The sequence below is a fragment of the Aythya ferina genome, assembly GCF_964211825.1.
Source record: "Aythya ferina genome assembly, chromosome: 5".
Classification (NCBI taxonomy): Eukaryota; Metazoa; Chordata; class Aves; order Anseriformes; family Anatidae; genus Aythya; species Aythya ferina.
The window spans coordinates 62,198,455-62,217,625 of record NC_140301.1 but is presented as its reverse complement, the minus strand read 5'-3'; the positions used below and the strand labels follow the sequence as shown (position 1 = coordinate 62,217,625).

The following is a 19,171-nucleotide window of genomic DNA, read 5'->3' as shown; positions in this document are numbered from 1 at the left end:
TTAAGTGGAAGTGGAGAATCTGAGCTGGATTTCCTCTCCAAGTTCCCCTTTCAGTTACTTCATCCAGCCAGGAACTTTCTGATACGCTTGGAACCTGTGCTGCTTCACGCACGTGAAGTGGCATATCTAATGCTCCTGGAGCTCTCAACATGCTTTGCGATGCATCTTACAGGGCTGGAATTTGGCCTTCTGTGGGCTTGGCTTTGTGCTCCCTGGGAACTTTCTGCTGCAGCTGTTTGAGTAATCATTCAAACAGAAATAAAAACGTGGTGGCTAACCTGTTCTTTTTCTTAAAGCCTTCTGTCACTATGTATTATTTCTGTTTTCTAATCAGTTCCACTGAGAGGGTGTGTGTGGAGATGGACTTACTGTGTGCAGTGGAACTTACTGAAGTGTTAGACTGGAACAGCAGTGTACTAGACTGGACTTCTGGCTACTTCTCACTATTCTAATTGGATTACTTTGGGCATGCTCAGCTGTCAGACAAGTACATTAAATTAACTCTAGACTCACTGGGAAAGGCACCACTGAGCAGCATCTCCCTGGCAGTTTTGACAACCAGCATTGTATTTCATTCCCTATCACTATGAGACAAAACAGAGGCAGGGGAAGGCAGAGAACAGCTGCAGCGGGACTGGCCCTATTTTCACATTTACAGCTAATGGCTGTTAGGGACTCTGGTTGGTATGAAAACTTCCTAACGTGATTGTATCAGGAGTATAAGATGCAAATTTCAATTTTAGTTTTCCATACCATGCATTTGAGGGCAGCTCAGACGGAGCTGCTGAGTCTGGGTGCTACACCTGGGTGGTGTGCTTGGAACAGTCAACGTTTAATGGAAGTCAATCTCTGAGCACTGTGATGATGTAAAAATTGAGCTGAGCTTCTTCCATTACCTTGGAGAAGGGTAAAAGATGACAGAACAGTTTTGTGAGGTACTGAAAAGGGTCATATTTTTGAAGTTTGAGTGGCAATGTCCCAAGCATCCCTCCTTGTTCCTATTCTAGGTGCCGGCCAGGGCCATGAAGCACACTTCTCTTGCTGTACTGCCCTTCACTGGTTCATTTTTGATCTCTCACTAAAAGGAAATTGCAGAGCTGTTGCTCAAACACGATTGTCGCAGGTTTCTCAAGGGGGGGATGAGCCAGCGAGTGAAACAGTAGGATAATTTGGGGTGAGGGGGCCCAGCAGAGCACGGGGCTGAGCTCCTGGCCCAGGACCATCCCTGGATGGGGTAAAAAAATGCCTTTTGTCTACCAGCCGAGCTGTGTGTGTGTGTGCCTGGGGACGAAGCGGGCACACTGTGGGGCTCTGCCTTTTTCTTGGCTGCCACCAGCGCCTTGAGGGGGGGGGGGGGTGTTGTTGGCAGGGCGGCGGGGCTGGCACGAAGCCGTACCCCAGCTTTTTGGCTTTTCTACCAGCCAGCGAGCCCAAACCCACCAAAGGAGGGGGATTTCTCCTCAAAATGGAAGCGGCGGGGGCCGGCAACGGGGAAACTTCGGCGGGCGTGAGGGGAGAGCCCTGAGGGGAGCGCCCTGAGGGGAGAGCCCTGAGGCGAGCGGGCGGCCGTTGTGGCGGGGCGGGACGGAGGCGGGGAGGAGGAGGAGAAGGAGGAGGAGGAGGCGGAGAAGAAGAAGAGGAGGAGAAGAGGAGGAGGAGGAGGGAAGAGGCGGTAGCAGCAGCAGCAGCAGCAGCAGCATGGCGGCCGGGCGAGAGCGGCTGAGCGCGCCGCCGCCCCCCGCTGCCACCGCCGAGCCTCCCCCCGCCGGCCCGCTGCCCAAATAGCCGCCCGGCCCCGGCCCCGCCCGGAGAGAGCCCGGCCGGCCATGGAGCTCGCCAAGCCGGCCTTCCCCGCGCTGCCGCAGGCCAAAGAGGACTCCGAGGTAAGGGCGGCCTGGGCGCCTCCGCCCGGCGGAGCGGGGTGAAGGGAAAAGGGGAGGCCCCCGGGGGGTGAGGGGAGCCCCCTGCGGCCGCTCCCCGCCCTCCTCATGGCCGCTTCCCGCTGGCCCGGCCAGGCTCGGCTCGGCTCTCCCTGCTCCCTTCCTTCGGTCCTCGAAGGGGTTCCTGCACCCAGCCCTGCCCGCAGGCCTCGGGGGCCGCCGCTGGGAGGCTCCGTGTCCTTGCCCGGCCCGGGGTCCCCTCATGGGGGACACCTCACAGCCCCCGGGGTCCCCTCACAGTCCCCAGAGCCCCCTCACAACCCCCAGTGTCCCTTCACAACGGTCCCCTCACAGTCCCCAGAGTCCCCTCACAGCCCCTGGTGTCTCCTCACAACCCCCAGAGCCCCCTCACAACGGTCCCCTCACAGCCCTCAGTGTCCCCTCACAGCCCCCAATGTCCCCTCACAACGCTCCCCTCACAGCCTCTGGTGTCCCCCCATCCTCCCTCGCCCCTCTGCCTGCCCCAAGACCCCAACAACCTCCTCTCCTCCACACCAACGAGCCCCTCCTGCCCGTCCCCTTCCAAGCAGTTGGCTCCGAGGCTCTCCACAAGCCCCTTGGCGTTTCGGGAGGCATTTCTACCCCGGGACGTGACAGCGGCTGGAGGCAGGTGGCAAATATCCACCAAGGCTGAGCCGGGCCGGTGTCTGATTTCGGGGCTTGGCACAGCTTCGTCGTGCTGCCCTGGGTGCCGTTGGCGTGTCTTCATGTGCCACAAGCAGCCCCGAGCGTGATTCTTTGGTGGCATCCAGAACTTGGCACAAAATGTCACCACATCCATGCCACGAGCTGGTGGTGTCTGAGCTCCTCGCGGCTCCACAGGCTGCCCTGTGTTTCAGGATATTATCCAAGACACAACGCGGTTTATTGCTGTGTCAACGGAGCTGTTGTTGCGTGCTTTTATTGTGGTAAGAGTACCTTCAGCATGCCGGGTACCTGCCTTCTTCTTTCTCGCCTTTGTTGCCATGATTGAACGCCCTCTCCACTTCAGGGCTCGGCGAGTGTTTACAAATCACCTCGGTTGTTTTCAGCAAGTTGTAATCGTTGTGTTCGGATCTGAACACAAATCGCGCGCGGCCCCGCCAGGCTTGTAATTTGTTTGTTTTTAAATATCTTTTCTTTCTGGAGAAACCAATCCCATTAGCTAAGGTTGCTTCTGGAGATGGTTAAGTAAATTAGGCTGGGTGACTTTTCGAGCCTGCTTCTAACTCGAATAGCTAAAAAAGGAGTGTTTGGCTAAAATAGTTCTAAAATCAGAGGTCACTGTCGGTTTTGCTACACTTTGCTGAGTAAGGTGAGTTGTAAGACAGCGTCCTTCACAAAGTGGGGTTTGTTTCTTGCTTGATTTCTTATCTCTCTTTCGATAGTACAGCGTTAAAACTTCAAATGCCGCAGGTCCGTAGTGGAGAGTTTCAGGGACTATATTTAAAAACCATATGCCTTACGCGCTCAGTGCTTCACATTTGTGTCTGACTCTATCACAGTGTTTGGGGAAGCAGAAAAGTCGCAGCCGGTGTGAGAATGTCTAAGCTCGTGTACCTCTAACTTAAAGTTTTTGCTTTTTTTTCGCTTTTACCCTTTGCTTAAAGGGTAAGAGGCTGCAGCTGTGGGCCCTCAGCCTGATCCTCGAGAAGATGCTTTGGAAAAGCAGTCTCAGGAAACTGAAGTCATTCTGCCTCCAAATTGATGGAGAGCTGAATATCAGCCCTTCTGTTTTGCTGTGAGGAGGCTCTTCAATGAGGAGTCCCCCTAATACTCTTTTTTTAGGAAGAGGGTTGAGTGTGGTGTGGTGTCGTGGTGGGTTTGATTATAAGGTGTTGGTTGGAGAAGGGGCAGTGGAGGGAGAATTTGGGGAACGCCTGGTGGACGTCCCGATGTGGACCGCTCACAAGCACATACAACTCTGGTCGTTTTAACGTGGTCTGGCTGCCAGCTCCCTTCTGACTGACACCAGCAACTGTGTGACGGCTTAAAACAAAAAAAGCCAATTCTTGAGCCCGTCTGGTTGACCGCCCAGCTTCACGCCGTGGTGCTGGTACGAGGAAGGGTAAGAGTGGGCAAGGCTCTCTGCTGGGGAGGGTGGCAAGAGCCTGCTGCTGGATTGACTTCAGCAGGAAGGTGTTCTAGATAAACAGAGATAAAAGAGATGGATGTCCTGGCCTGTGGATGGTTTGCAACACCACTAATCCATGCTTAGCACTAAAACCTGCTGAATTTTGGATCGACTGACCCCGTCTAAAAGTACCTGCTGGAGGCTGTGAAGTGCCGCGTTGAGACTTGCTGGTGGTATTTGCCTGCTGGATGGAGAGAGCCCCGCGTGCCTGCTGTGCATTCCTCCCCCGATAACATCTCAGGAACAACATCTCCGCAACGGAGGGACCCCAAGCGCGTCGGGAGCTCTCCTAGCAATGGGTGTCACTCCTGTTCCTGTACCTGCTGCGTGTTTAAGGCTCGTCCTGGTGGCGAAAACGTGCTCCTGGCAGGTCAAGCACAGACAGGCGCCCGCCACGCGTCGGTGCAAGCGTGTGTCAGCGCCGCTTTTTGGTGCTTCCTCTGGCCCCTGCGTGCTGCCTGCAGCCTGGCTAATTGTCTGGGTCTGCAGCGTGAGCTAACGAAGGCTGGGATCCGCCGGCTTCTGTCTCGTGCTGGCAAGCCCATGTTAGAAGCTGAACTCCTTTTTTAAATATCCGTATGCCACTCGGGTTGTTCCAGTTTTAATGTTTGGGTATTGAAGCTGTAACTCCTCGTTCTTGCCCAGGTTTTCTGGTAATTGCTGTGAATGTCTGTAAATAGTGTGCGTTGTTTTATAGGGTGCTGATAGGGAATATGTCAAAGCCCGATGAGTAATGCCGATTGAACATAGCATGGAAACCACTTAGGCTTAGATTTATTTATGTGCCTTTTTCTAAAACTGGCGTGCTTTCCAAGCTGGGCTCTAAAACTTTCTTAAATTTCGGAAATACTGGTCCTTTTCTCCCAGCATAGAAATCTACGGCTAGGGACCCTTCAGAAGAGGCCGGCAGCAGTGCGTGCTGCTGTATGAACACTGAGACACCTTAGCACTCTTGGAAAGAAGGTAAATAAGGACTGGGGTAGTTAAGAAGTACAGTGGCTATTGTTATCCCTTGAAATCTTACCCCAAAAATGATAGGGGTGAGATGTATGCAGCAGGAACACGGCACCGACTGCCAGCGCAATTATTTGTTAAGACGTTGGCGTGTTTGCTTGCGGGCAGGCTGAGTAAACTACTATTCATGATCCACGTAGATTATTATTTTTTTTTTTTTAGGACTATTTGTGTTTTTTGTAGTGGAACGATCAGCCTATTGGCGAAGTAATCAAACTCGCCTTTTTATTCTGCGTGTAAAAGTGAGCTCTCACAGCACATGACTCCTTCAAGAAACGTTCACGTCTCAGCAGCTATATTTAGTCTGAGACACTAGTTTGTATCTGACTGCTTTTAACCATGGGTAGCACAGGCCATGTAAAGGTGGAACAAATGTCTTCAACTTCTACCAAAGCAGCAATTTTCCTCGTCTACACGCTCCTTAAAGCAAGTAGGAAGCCTGTGTTAGTGTATATACCCCACCTGCCCACGAAACAGAGCAGAGGAAACTTAAACGGAGAGCAGGGAGTGTAGAGGAGCTGATGGGATTGGCTCTGTGCGAGTCCATTTAAATCAAATTTCAAAATAAATAAATAAAAACTAGCAACAACAAAGCCAAAGAGCGTGGCAGCCCTGCCCCTTGGCTGGGACACCACGCTCTGGGAGATGCCGGTGCTGCTCGTTGTGGGCACCAAAATCGGTGTTCAGGAGGCTCCTGGAGGCCTTTTGGCCCAAAGATACAGAATGGGACAAACTCAAACGAATGTTTCTCGTCTATTTTATGCTTCCACTTACCATTTAGTCTCCCGTTTTGTCATTTTTGTGGCTCGTGGTCCTCTTTGCTGACACCACCTTTATTTTCCTGTTGTGCTCTTCTTCCTTCCTCTGCGTGCTCTGTCATTCCCGTCCGGGTTGTTTTTTCTCCCCGCCTTCCTGCTTTTGCATTTCCTCGTGTCTTCAAAAGCACCGATGTCTGTACGAGAAGGGCTTCCCGTGGTGCAGCTCCTGCTCACAAACATCCCCAAAACATCTTTGGGCACAGCATCCCAGCCCTGGCCACCTGGGGCCACTTGGCCATGGCACCAAAACCCATCCTTCAGCTGGCCGTGCCGAAAAGTGGCTGTGCCCACCCTGCCAGCCGGCCTTGTCACCCTTGTGTCCCTCCTGTGGGGACCTGGAGCAGGGATTTCATGTAGAAATAGATGATTTTTGGGACCGTGTCAGCTCCCTGAGCGTGGTGACCATCGGCTGGCAGTGCCCATGCCTTCAGCTGGGCGCTCCATTGCATTAGCAGAGTGCCAAAGCCCCTCCTCACTGCTACCCCTGTCTCAGTAGTGGTGTGAATGTGGCTTCTCCGAGCAAAAAGAGGGGGTTTAATTTGCTCCATTTATATATCTGCACTATATTTTCATCTGGGGAAAAATATATATATACTCTTTTATGTTTCTAACCAGAATAACTGTGTCTGAGATCATGAAGCATGACCAGAACTGAAGACACAGCCTCTGATTTCGTTTCTGGCTTTAGCTAATTTTGAGTCCCTCAGAGTAACCTGCTTCATGGTGATAGATATGGTAGGCTGGGGTAATATTCAAGTGTTTTTCTCGAATATGCTTTCAGGACTTTATCTATTTTCTTTCTGCAACATTGCAGTTGAGTGTGTTCTATTACTGCTTTAACATTTCATGATTTTTTCAGTAATAGTTTATTCTGCTTCTTTGCACTTTACAAAGTCCATCAGTGTGGCAAGCTTCATTTTTGTGCAGGCCTTCAGTGAACGCATTTCCAGGCTTCCTGGTAACCAGCTAGGAAAGGAAGAGTTGAAGTGGAAGGGGAAGAAGAACAAACCTCAGCCTTGAAGAGCTGCGGTGAGCTGTCGGCCTGTGGAAGTGGTCTTGGAAGAAAAGGAATGCAGAAGCCAGGCAGAGCTGGAGGATTGGAGTGTTATCAGCTTCCTAGCTGCCACCCAGTCAGGCTTTCCCACCTGACAAAGCTCTGCTTTTGAAGTGTAGGACCTCAGGTAAAGTGTTCTGGAGAGAGGAATGAGGAGATGGTGGAAAAGCAAAGCGTTTGGGAGACTTCAGACTTCCACAGAATTAAGCGTGAAGCTTTTTGTGTCAGGATGACCGTCGAGGCAGGGGATTGGACCCGTCCACGACCCACGCTGCAGGCTGCCAGGGGGAGCAGCAGCAGTGTTGGCAGTTAAAATGATCGTATCTCCTGACTGCTCTGTTCAGCAGTAATCTTCTTTTCCTGCAGAGAGCGGTACGAGATTATAGGCAAGAGATCACTCGGTCAGAGCAGATAAAGGACCCGAAGCAGCTCAGCAGGACGTGGGGCTGTCGTTGCCGGATTGTTTGTCTTCAGCTTTAATTCCACAAACTGGAGGAAGGTTGCACCAGGCTGGGAGGAGGCGCTTTGAGTTTTATAGCCTATATGAAGATACCACTAGACATGGAAATAAATGTAGGCAGGAGGATCCTGATAGCCCTAGATTCTTGATGTAGGTGAGGAACAAACAATCCTAAGTCTTGCTGTGATGGATTACGATGAGGAATCTGTGCAGAGAGGTACACAATGCTGCTCACAGTAAAAGAGCTGCCTGAGTATTGGAAAAGGGTCAGACTCCCAGAGCAGTCAGGAAAGTTTTTAAATATGTGTTGTGTGTGAAAACTAGGGGGTCTTCTAACGGGTTAGGAAGCTGCTAAGTGATACCACGCTGGGTATCCACTTCACTGCCTCCTTCAATTCTGTGGGGTGAGTTGTGGAGCTGTGTTTAAAACCACACAGTTCCCCTTGCAGGTATTGATTATGGACAAGGCTCAACGTCAAGGCTGCTAAATTAACTTGAAAATTCATGTTATTGAAGTCCTAGGTCGCTCTTGCTGGAAAAAATCCACACACATACATGCATTGAACACATCAGTGCCATGTCAACGTTTTCTTCCATGAAAATGGTCTCCTAAAGAACAGGTACAGCTATGGCAAAACACATCAATAACACAACTCTTGGCAAAGTAACTCTTGGTGGTGTAGTTTAGAGGGTGGCTACTGGGAAGCTGTCTGCAGCATAGGCAAAATCTTGCCCGTTTGTTCATATCTTGAATTTATTCCAGCTAGGGGTTGGCTGTAGGTGGGGAAGGGAGGGCTTCGAAATGTGCTTCGTTCCCTTTTCTCTTGCTCTTCGCTCCACGTGGAGGCAGTACGAAGTGCCACAGTAGCCCCCACCCTTTCGTTTGCCTATCGTTATCTTATTTTCATTCCCTCTTTCCATTTTGTCTCCCAAGCATCAAAGATCCCTTCAGTCTGATAAAGGGAAACTTCCAGCTGTTGTTTGCCTTCGGGATGCTGCAGCGTGGAGAGCATGGTTAATAAATGAACTCCTTAAAATGAGACCTCTGCTCGTGTTCAGGCTACGCTGATAGATTTTTCAGGGCCTTTTGCATGCCATTTGAATAATCTTGCGTTGTTAATTTTAAAAGCCTGTAAGGGCTGTCAGGCAATCAGCAGAATCGCTCTTAGTTTGTGTCGTTGCAGAAGGAAAACACTTAAATCTCCGATGCCATCTTTCAGATATTTGTTTTGCAGACTAAAATCCTTGCGAGCTGTACCTTTTGGGCTCTTTGGAAAACGCTGGTGGCTGATGTCTGGAGCTAACAGCGCCGTGTTTTCGTGTTGGGAACATCTGTGGCATCTGTTGCCCTTTGGGTTTTGTTTTCCTTTGGACTACGTACTGCTAAATTCTTGCCTACTTATTGTGCACAGCTTACAGCTTTTGTGACTAACCCAATTTCCTGCTTCAGATGCATTTGAGAGGAGTATTTTTAACACATTAAGGCCCCTTGACCAAAGTAGTGACGAATTTGTGTTTTCATTACGCTCCAGACTAAGACTTCTGAATTCCCCAAGTGCATAAATAGAGTAGTAAACCCACTTTGGCACTTGTGGGCTCCTGGAGCGTAACTTAAGCTCTTCAGAAGTTATTCCTCATGATGTTGTTTTCATACTTGGACAAAACCGGGACTTCCTTGCATATTAGTGAATAAATTATGCTTTTGGATATGCAGTGAGGCAGTGGGATTATGCTAAAACATGCTTGGGTCAACCTTCAAAGGAGACAGTTCCTTAAATATCATCCCTTTGTTACAGGATTTCTACGTTCTGCTATCAGGAGCTTTTATTATTACAGCTGGAACACACAAGAGCAGCTTAGCTGGCCCTCTGTCTGTACCAGAGACCGTTTCAGCGTGGTGTTGTGTCCCTGTTTGTACTACTATTTTCCGTAGTATTCAGGGAATTGTTTTGAGTGGCTTCATGTTTGTTTGCTTTCTCAGAAACGCTGCCCTAGATTCAATCCAAGTGGCTTCCAGGATAACTTTCCTGATACTAAAATCCTTTCTAATTCCCTACCAAGAGCTAGCAAAGCCTCCCCGTGTGTGTGTGTGTGTGTGGCTGGGGGAAGCACTGGATTTTTCTTGCGTATCCTTCTGAAAATGGGCTGACTGTGAAATTGTTGCTGTGGTTGTGGGTGCTGAGGTGGGCAAAGCTGTGGGTTGAGGGCTTGGATCTTACTCAATGCCCTCAAGACCTCGCTGCAGAGGTGGGATACTTGGAGCTGAACTTTGTGGTAGCTCCGAGGAGACCAGGGATCCTGCAGGAGGCGTTGGACATCACCTTCGTGCAGCCCAACACCGGCATCTGTGGGTGCTGTGTGAGGATCCTTCCCGGTGTAACAGCCTCACGTGGGGAAATGTGGAAATCTGTTTCTTTGTGGCTTGCTGTGGTGATGCAGAACATGACTTCCTAGGGTTGTTAAAGCCAAATCCTGAATATTCAAGGCTAAGTCATTGTGAGTATAGGCAGTGAGATAGATGCTCTGAGTTTTAAGGGAGCTCCTGCTGTGCCTGCTTCCTTGTGCCTGTTTGTTCAGGGCTGTGGGAATGTAACAGCCAAAGGACTCTTCCCTCTGTGCCTCATACACAATGTCCCGAAGCTTTTCCCTTTTTTCTTCCCCCCTCCTTCTTCCTCTCCTCTCTAGAGGCATTTCAAAGCAGAAAGCCGAGCCGTGGATATACACCACGCCGGCTCTCCTGCACAGGCTTCCTCGCTGATGACGTCGGGTGCTTGAGTTTTTCTGCACGTTCGCTCTCAGAAGAGTGCTGTGCCTTGTCCTCGAGTGTCACTGGAGTCTGCCTGGAGAGGTAGCAGGTAGCTCGTACACGCTGCAGAAAACAGACTTCATTCTTTTCTATAACGTGCATGGATAGGTCTCTGCCTGGATTTGTTTTCCCTCCTGTGTGCTTATATAATTATTTTCTTTTTATTTTGAAGGATTGGACCTATCCCATGAGGAGAGAGATGCAGGTATGACATGCTTTAATTTTCCCTTTGAGTCAAAACCCACGGTGCCTTCTAAAGGGGAAAAAAAAAAAGAAAGCCATACAAAAAAAAGCTGGTATCAGCTGGTCCTTAGGGTAAAGCATCAGGGAGCACTGTGGGGGAGATGTGCTCCTCCAGTGGAGGAAGGACAGAGGTTTAATATCTCAGACACCCCTGGATTAATGTGATTCCAGTTGTTCCATCAGGGACTACAGGTAGCAAGGGGTTTAGTGGCAGGGGGAAGAGGGCTGCTGGCTTAGCATCAAGGTGAGCTTGAGTCTCTGTTGTACAAGTGCAGGAAAAGAAAAAATTTCCTTCAGAATCCCCCCAAATAAATGTTTTAGGAACTGGTTACTAAAAATATTGGAGCTCTGCTTTTTAACTTAAATCCCATTGGGTGTAGCTGTTCTCATGTAGGACTTCTGGACAATTAAAAGTTTCCTGCTGTGTCAGCCAAATCTTTGTATGAGACCTTCATGTCTTTATTGGGGAGGAGATAACTGCTTAAAATTAGCTTTTTTTTAAAAAAAAAAAATTACCCAGCTTGGGCTGGGTAAGAGGTATCAGCCAACCTGGAGCTTAGTCTAAACAACAGACATAATTCCAGTGCCAGAACAAGATCTCCTGCACAAAGGTCGTGCTGCTTTTATTTTGCCAAACCGATTTTGTTCCCTCGGCCTGTTTGAAACAGCACTTGATAACGTGTGAATTATTTGTTCCTGTGGGGTCGAATGCAATGTGTGATTTCAGATAATTTTGGGTTGGTATTAACTGTCTGTTTTCTGTCCCCCTAGGAAATTCTACCTGGGTTATTTTTAGGCCCATATTCTTCGGCTATGAAAAGCAAGGTATGATTTTCAGAGGAGTGTCTCATAAGGAAACTTTGCTGTGCTGCTTTGTTACTGTGGCAATGTGGTCAAGTGCACGTGTGTATCCACATAGGTATAAATTTGGTTGCAACATTATGTTCTCTGACATCTTTCCTGCTGGGCAGAAGCAAGGCATCGTGCTTTTATGGGGTGGTTTCTTAAACCTGGAGGATAAGCAGGGGCTGGCAGCGATGCCTCCCTCTTTCCAGAGAGAACCTGAACACTGCAGCCATGTGCTGGGGCAGTTGACACTTTGCAAAGACTGCATTTTCCTTAATCTTGAAAAAAAAGTGAAAAAGAGTCCTGATTGATTTTTCACATGGCTTGAAGTTGTGCATGCATGCGTACACACACGTGCAAGCTCTTAATTTCTGCTGACTGGCTTTACCTATGCCCTGCAAACCAGAGCAAACTCTAGGTTTGAAGTGACTTTCATGTTAATTAATTGTGAGGAACGTTTGTGTGTGTGAGTTTTATAATTAAGCTTTAAAATATTTTTTTTCTTAAGAAATCATTAAAAAAAAAAAATCAGACTTGCACATTGCTGATCAGGCAATCGGTTTCCTTTACTGAAGTGTTGCAACACAGATCAGAATTGGAAACTTATGCAGTAAAAATGAAGTACGTAGCAGTGCTTGACTTGATTGTAGAAGCAAAAACAAAGCTTGTTATCTGCCAGCTTGCACTGTGGCCTGACTGCTCTTACCTTCCATGGTCTAGCTCCTGCAAGAAGCAATGCTAGCTGAAAATTGCTATAGCCTATGCAGACGTGCAATTTCAGGAGAAATGGAAGGTGTGCAAAATCAAACGAGCTTTTGAATGCCTTTCTTGCCTCTTCCTTTCATCATTGGAATGCTTTTTTTCTTACAAATCCTAATGGTTGTGTTTTTGCCTTTTTGAAAGAGAATTTTTCACGCTATGCTGTGAATATTGGAAAGCCAGCTCTGATTTTCCTCAAGTACTTGATGTAACTCATTGCATATTTATGTCTAGCTTTCCTTTTAATGACTGTGTAATAGATGGATTCAGTTCTTAAAGATCTGTTTTTCTTTTTTCTGCAGCTACCTATACTTCAGAAACATGGAATCACCCATGTAATATGCATACGGCAAAACATTGAAGCAAACTTTATTAAACCAAACTTCCAACAGCTATTTAGGTGAGAAATGAGCATAATGTGCAGAAATATAACAATTAAGACTTACTCTTAAACACCTCACGCTAGTAATGAGATATTTCTTTTTGTGTGTTCTTTCTGGTTATTTTTACGTTGTCAAAACTATTTATACACCTTATCATATTTTTCAAAGACTCTTAAATCCAGGCTTTAGAGTTTCTTCATCATGCTAAACTCCAGACATAAGCAAATCCACAAATGAAAAGTATCTGTTAGTGTCCAGTAACTGTCTTAAGTTATGAGGTTGTTAGTTCTGTGTAGTCTTTGCTGTCGATAAAACACTTGAGGCAACTTGATCAGAAAATGGCTACCTCTGAAAAAGCTGCACGGAGAGCCCCAGAAAAGAATGTGGCCCTTACTCACGTACTGATGGTGAGGATGTGAGTACCCAGTGTGCTGCTTTCAAACACAGCTGTGTCGCTGGTAGCCCAGCATTTATGAATTTCTTCCACCCCCAGGGGTGATTTTTGTCTGGGGATGTTGGAGAAGGTTCCTCACTTGCTTCCTTGTAAGGACAGCCCAGAAGGCTGCTTGCTCGGAGTAGTTCTGGAGTTTGGACCAGAGAGTAAAGCCACGTGGGTAGTGTTGGCTTCCTTCTGCAGGTTGGAGTGTTGTCGCAGGGCTGAGTCAGCTGTAAGCGTTACTGTGTACTCATAGCAACTGTTCTCATTGCAGGTATTTAGTCCTGGATATTGCAGATAATCCAGTTGAGAATATAATACGATTTTTCCCTATGGTGAGTATTTGTGAACGTGAATGGGTTGGGAACAGAGTTCTCCAGTGAGATTTGTGTGAGCTAACACGCTTAGTTCCAGGTGTGGGAAGCCCAGCCTGAGGCACATTCCTAGGCAGGTGGCAGGGTTGAGAACTCATAAGTGACCTTTTTATTGCCACTGTAGTACGGGTGATTAAATCATTCTTACAAGCATAGAAACAGAGGCAGAATTGTAAGAGCTGTATTGTATTATGGTCCCAAAAGAAGACAGGTTATGAGAAGCTAATATTTATTTTGGAAACCCTTAGCCTGTAGAGAGTTTTTTTTTTTTTTTTTTTTTTTTTTTTATCTCCCAAGAATTTATTTTAGTATTTGATACAAGAGATGTAAATTAAACAGAACGTGGAAACTAGCTGGTGTGGGTAAGTTTTATAGCATCTTGAAACATGCTCATGTAGAGGACTTAAAAGGTAACTTAAAACTAAACAGTACACATGACATAGTCAGATTTGGAAATAGCTCAAAACTAAAGGTTTGATCTGTGATTTTTGTATCTCTATTTGAGGTTGGTTTGCTACAGAGCAAAAGCATTTTCTTCCTTCCCCCACTCAAAGGGGAAAAAAAAAGCTTTTCTGGCTTCACTTCATATAGCAGAGGTGGTCACGTTTTTGCAGAAGGTGGCAAATTAAGTGATGGCTTGCAGCTTTTCTAAAGCACGATGCCATTTGACTAAAGCATCCTTTGCAAATCCCAGTTACTGACATCTTAATATTTCTATTGGCATATTTTTAAGAGTCTGATTGGAGCTTTCCCCACAATAAATTATCTATCTCTTGCTTTTCATCTAAACATGGTAGTATTTCACAGACCTTTCTAGATCATGTCTCCACTTGTAGACTGATGAGACCAGCTTTTTTTACTGAAAATATCATTGGAGAACTTTTCAGAAGACACGGGCATCAGTAGTGTGATCTATGCCCCATTTCTGTTGATGTATGTGTTTTTTTTCCTGCCCTCAAACTGTTAACCAAGACGTCTGGAAGCCACTTTTTTATTATAATGGCATAACATGACACAAAATGAACGTAAACAGCACACACAATGGATCTTTAAGCATTTTTGCACCTGGCTTCACATTAAGTTTCACTGACCATTTTATGGATAGTAAAAAGTACAAAAAAAAAATAGACATCACTTCAGCCAGATGCTTTGAAATCTGTACAGAGTGAGTTGTTGCTTTGTAGAAAGACTGATAAAAAGTTCTATAATACTTAAATGTAAGTAGTAGTAACACTTAGAATAATCTGAATGTTTCAGTCTTGTAATTTTTTTTCTCTTTTTAGACTAAAGAATTTATTGATGGAAGTTTACAAAGTGGAGGTAAAATCAGATTCACTTTTCCCTTCATTTACTGCATTGCTGTTAAAGCTTTATAGCTAGGTTGGTGGCGTGTATAACGCGCTCTTAAGTATGAGGTTTTCTTGAATTTGGGAGGCTAATTGTGTTCAACTTGAGCTGAATTGTACAAATTCAGAGTAAAGTGTTTTTTTTTTTCTCTTGCCTCCAAATGGAAAACAAACTTCTTAATGTATCTTTTTTTTTTTTGTCACTTTAAACGCAAGTGTGTTTGTGTGGGAATGAGTTTTGTCTCTTCCCTAATGTAGGGACTGCGTTGCAGTCCTAGAATGGAGATTCTGTTACTCAAAATCCCCAGAGGAGCAAAAGATTGTGCTTCCGTATCCCTGGGGCAGTAATGGACAGAGTCTAGTTAGCAATCTAGAGTGAATTAAAACACACATGTTGTTCTTAGGATGTACCTTGCTGCTGTGTAGTTGTTCATAGCAAGGAAAAACTACATGTCACAGGATTTTCCTCAGTTAATACCAGTGTGGTTTTGGTTTTTGTCTTCCTCAGGAAAAGTTCTTGTCCATGGAAACGCAGGGATTTCTAGAAGGTAGGAAACTACCCATCCTGCTTAGAAATTTTTAAAAATATTTTTTAGAATGTATTGGAATGTATTCTACTGATTTCTATTTTTGTCTTTTATTTCAGTGCTGCCTTAGTTATTGCATACATAATGGAAACATTTGGAGTGAAGTACAGGTAAGACCAGAGTATGGACAGTACTGCACGGTCATGTAGTTAATGATTCCTCTCAAAAGGCACTAAGAGTGCTTACCTAGAGTCTGATATATCTGTAGGTATTGCTGTTTTAATTCAAGCAGTGTAAATGAATAATAATTGTGGAGGGAAGGTGAGCAGTCCTGTACTGTCACATCAGCCAGTTGTCACCCACTGAGACTGAGTGAAGACTTCGGGTGAGGCAGGTTATTCCATTTCTTCCCACTGCAGGTTTGTTTTCAGCATTTCGTGAAGAAGCAGGTACCTGCTGTGAATGGGAACAGGATGCCAGCCTACACAGATTGATGCCTCGCTGTTAGACTTTATAGGAGAGGCCCCAAGAGGCTGTTTTAAGCAGCATGTTGAAAGCAGGCCAGCAAGCAGAAGACTGGAGGTGGGGGTGGGCAAAGAGCATGCTGCAACTGCTGCCTCCTGTTTTGCCCAGACAATTTCAATTACACAAACCGATTCTGAGAAGGCTGCATATTTTCTAAGAACTGATAACCTGAAGAAATGCTCATGAAATCACAGATGGCTTTGTCACGGTCTGTTTTCCACTGAAGAATTTTCTCTCTCCTTCTCTTGTTAAGGGATGCATTTACTTACGTTCAAGAAAGAAGATTCTGTATTAATCCTAATGCTGGATTTGTCCATCAACTTCAGGTGATGTTTTGTTCTTCGGTTTTACTGGTCGTAGCTCAAAACCCATTTGATGAATCATCTTGTTCCAGAGCCATTGTTTCTATTTAGGTTTAGCATTTACTGTAAAGATACGCTTCAAGTAAATGTCACAAGTTGTTATAGCAGAGCCTGGGAGGAAGATGAGTGGGTATCCTAATTCATTAGGCATAAGCTTCAGACAAAGCAAACCCAGGAATGGAAGAAAAAAAGAAAATTCAGTGTTGTGTAGTGATCAAGAGGCTCTGAAACAGCTTCGTTGGTGGCTAAGGAAAGTGTGAAGTGGATATTTTAGCACACATCCGTGATGCTTCTTGATGCTTGCATTCATAGACGATGAAGTTCACAGGTATGAAACAGCAAACCTTAAATGCCACGAAATTGCTTTATCATATTCCAGGAGCCTGTTGGGTGCGTGGTCAGCAAACATCAGGGTAGTGTGGTGAAATAGATTTGCACTCTCGCTGTTACTTAAGTGGCTGGCAGCGAGATGACTAAATGTCTCCTGAGTGTGTGTGTGTGTTTTTAAGTAATCCCTAGTGAGGAGTTGCTGTGTAGTAACAGGCGTGATGGGTCAGCGGAACACAACTTGAAGTCCTTGTGTGGTTTGTCCTTGTAACAAATCTCTGAAGTTGCTATATTCTCAGTTTGGCTTGCTTCTGCTGTCTGAATTGCCTGCTGGGAACAAGAAGTTCTCTAAACATTCTCAGGGATTTTTTTCTGATGACAGTTCTCTCTTTCTTAAAGCCATTTCTTGTCACCCTGTGGGTTTTCTTTTGCTCTGCCTTCCTAGTGGTTTTTGTTGTTCGTGTCAAAACAACACTCCTTTAAAATCTCTGCCTTGCTGTAAAATACCCTCTGATGTGTCCTGAACTCTGAGTTAGTCCTTCTCCTCCTTACAAAGCATTATATAAAAATAAATAGCAATATGTATCACTTTTTCCCCAGGAATATGAAGCCATCTATCTAGCAAAATTAACCATCCAGATGATGTCACCACTGCAGCTGGAGAGATCCCTCTCTGTTCCACCTGGTACTACAGGTCAGAAACCTCTTCTGTGTGATCTCACCTGCTTAGCCTGGGGTTGTAGGTGACATTTGGGGCAGTAAATCTCAGACTTTTGGGAAGGAGGTGGCTGCAGCTGATGTGCAAGCTCTGTTCAAATAGAAGAATGAAGTATGGGGGAGATGCAAAGGGAGCCCCAAAATAGTGGGTTCTAGGAAATTTCTCTTTGTTGTGGAGGAAAGCAAGGGAAGAAGAGTGCTATAAGCAACTGCCTGTCCCAGAAACTGAATGTTGACCCCTTTTAAGGGTTGACTTCCTCAAAGAAAACAGTAACAGCTGTCCTGTAGCCCTGCTCACAGATGGGTATTATTACAGCTGATATTTATCCTCTTTTTTTTTTTTTTTTTTTTCCTTTTTTGTAGGAAGTTTAAAGCGAATGCACGAAGAGGACGAAGAACTTGGTACCATGCAAGTGGCAGCAGCACAGAACGGATGATACCTGAGGACAGCACTGTTTGTATTGTGAATTCCTGCCAAGAAAGGTGAAGAAAACTAGGGGAAAAAATTAATAATGCAAACCGATGAACACACACATAGCTTCTTTTCAATTACATGTTGCTTTCAGATGCAAATCTGCCTCTGCAACACACTAAGCATCATTTTTAAGATGTTGGACTTCTTGAATGAATAGATGGCACTGATTGTTTTACTCCTTTTTTACACTTTACAGTTTTATTCTAAACCAAGATTTTTGGACTTGCAAAGAGGTATTATTGCAATAATGCACTTTTCATACTTGAAATTTCTTTATTTGTATGATATAAAGTTATTACTTTAAACAAAATGCAAGCTGGGGGGGGATTTGTTTATAAAGTTATTTGTGTAATTTATAACAAGAGACTTTAGTAAAGAAAAAATTTGCTAAAACTCACTTTGTTCTCACTATGTTATGATCACGCTCATAGAAATGAGCTTTACAAGCCACACTGTGTGCTGCTATTGGCAACTGAGCGACAGCAGCGATCTATTCAGTATTAACTCTTTACTTTGGTGTAAAATCTCATTATATACTGACTTATTTTGAGGCTGACACTGAGGCCAACTTAAGAGAAAACTGTTCTGAAAATCTCTACTTGCTTTATGCAAGTTAATTTACCAGAGTACTGATAACTTAGCACATGGCTAGTTTACTAAATACAGAAAGCAGCTACCAACTTTACACACTTCACACAGACTGAATTCTTTCAGCTAGCATTAAACAGCTGCTTGTTAAATCACTTGTTTAAGAAGCTGAACAACCAGTGTGGTTGAGTTGTCTACTAGAATAGTGCATTTTCAGACTGGTATTGAAGAATTTCCCAGCATAAGACAAGAGTTGCATCATTTGAGGTAAAAAATGGGTGAGTATTGAAAACTGGTGCCTGAAGCAGTGACCACAGCAGTATCAAGACCAAAAGGATTCCCCGTGGCTCTTCTAAATTGAAGAGATGATTAAGGCCACACATTTATCAGTGTTTTAACGTTCTCAGACTGGGAGTTGCTAAGGGAGTTTGTGCAGCTTTAGCTCTTCCCCCTTCTCAGTAGCTCTGACAGCTGCTCACAATGTAAGTGCAGTCTCAGTTTTATGTTTCTGCTTTATTTGCCAGTTGGTCAATTGCATAAAAAATATGAAAGAAACGATGGCTCCTTTAGAGCAGCGTGTTGACTGAGCAAATGGCAAAGCTGTTAGAAGTGGTGTATGTGGGAAATCTTGTCTTTAGGCTGTATTTTAACAGCGAATAGGTGGGCTCAAGGCAGTTTAATCAATGCAGAAGGCATTTGGGGATCTGAGCAGCCAGCTTCCTTCCCTGTACTCTGATAGAGCTGCACGCAGAAGGCTGATGTGCTGTCACCCTCAGAAGGAGCAGCCTGCATGGATCTGAGCAGTGATGTCGCTTTGTACTTGCTGTGAGGATCTCTTCAGAGGCTGCCTTTTGCTGAGGACTGCCTGTTTACTTCATAGAGGACTTCTGCCTTTGTGTATTCAAGGCACGTTGACCACGCCTGTGATTTATTGATCTTGGCTTAGTCACCGAGCCTCTGCCTTCTCTTGCAGCTCCCCAGAAGGCTCGCAGAGGGACAGTCCCTCCCGAGCTCTTCCTGTGTGAGGGCTAGAGACCTGTTACAAACTTCTTCTGTAA

At 45.7% G+C, this 19,171-nt stretch overlaps 1 protein-coding gene across 1 annotated transcript; it reads left to right on the top strand.

Annotated features, from left to right (window-relative positions):
* The first annotated feature begins 1,688 nt into the window (after positions 1-1,688).
* On the top strand, positions 1,689-17,920 carry STYX (serine/threonine/tyrosine interacting protein). The gene is made up of 11 exons (XM_084521549.1): positions 1,689-1,883; positions 10,378-10,410; positions 11,220-11,273; positions 12,356-12,453; positions 13,147-13,207; positions 14,530-14,566; positions 15,101-15,140; positions 15,239-15,289; positions 15,898-15,970; positions 16,934-17,027; positions 17,414-17,920. The coding sequence occupies exons 1-11, from the start codon at positions 1,827-1,829 to the stop codon at positions 17,485-17,487; spliced, it is 672 nt and encodes a 223-aa protein (XP_084377675.1). The 5' UTR covers positions 1,689-1,826; the 3' UTR covers positions 17,488-17,920.
* The last annotated feature ends 1,251 nt before the right edge of the window (positions 17,921-19,171 follow it).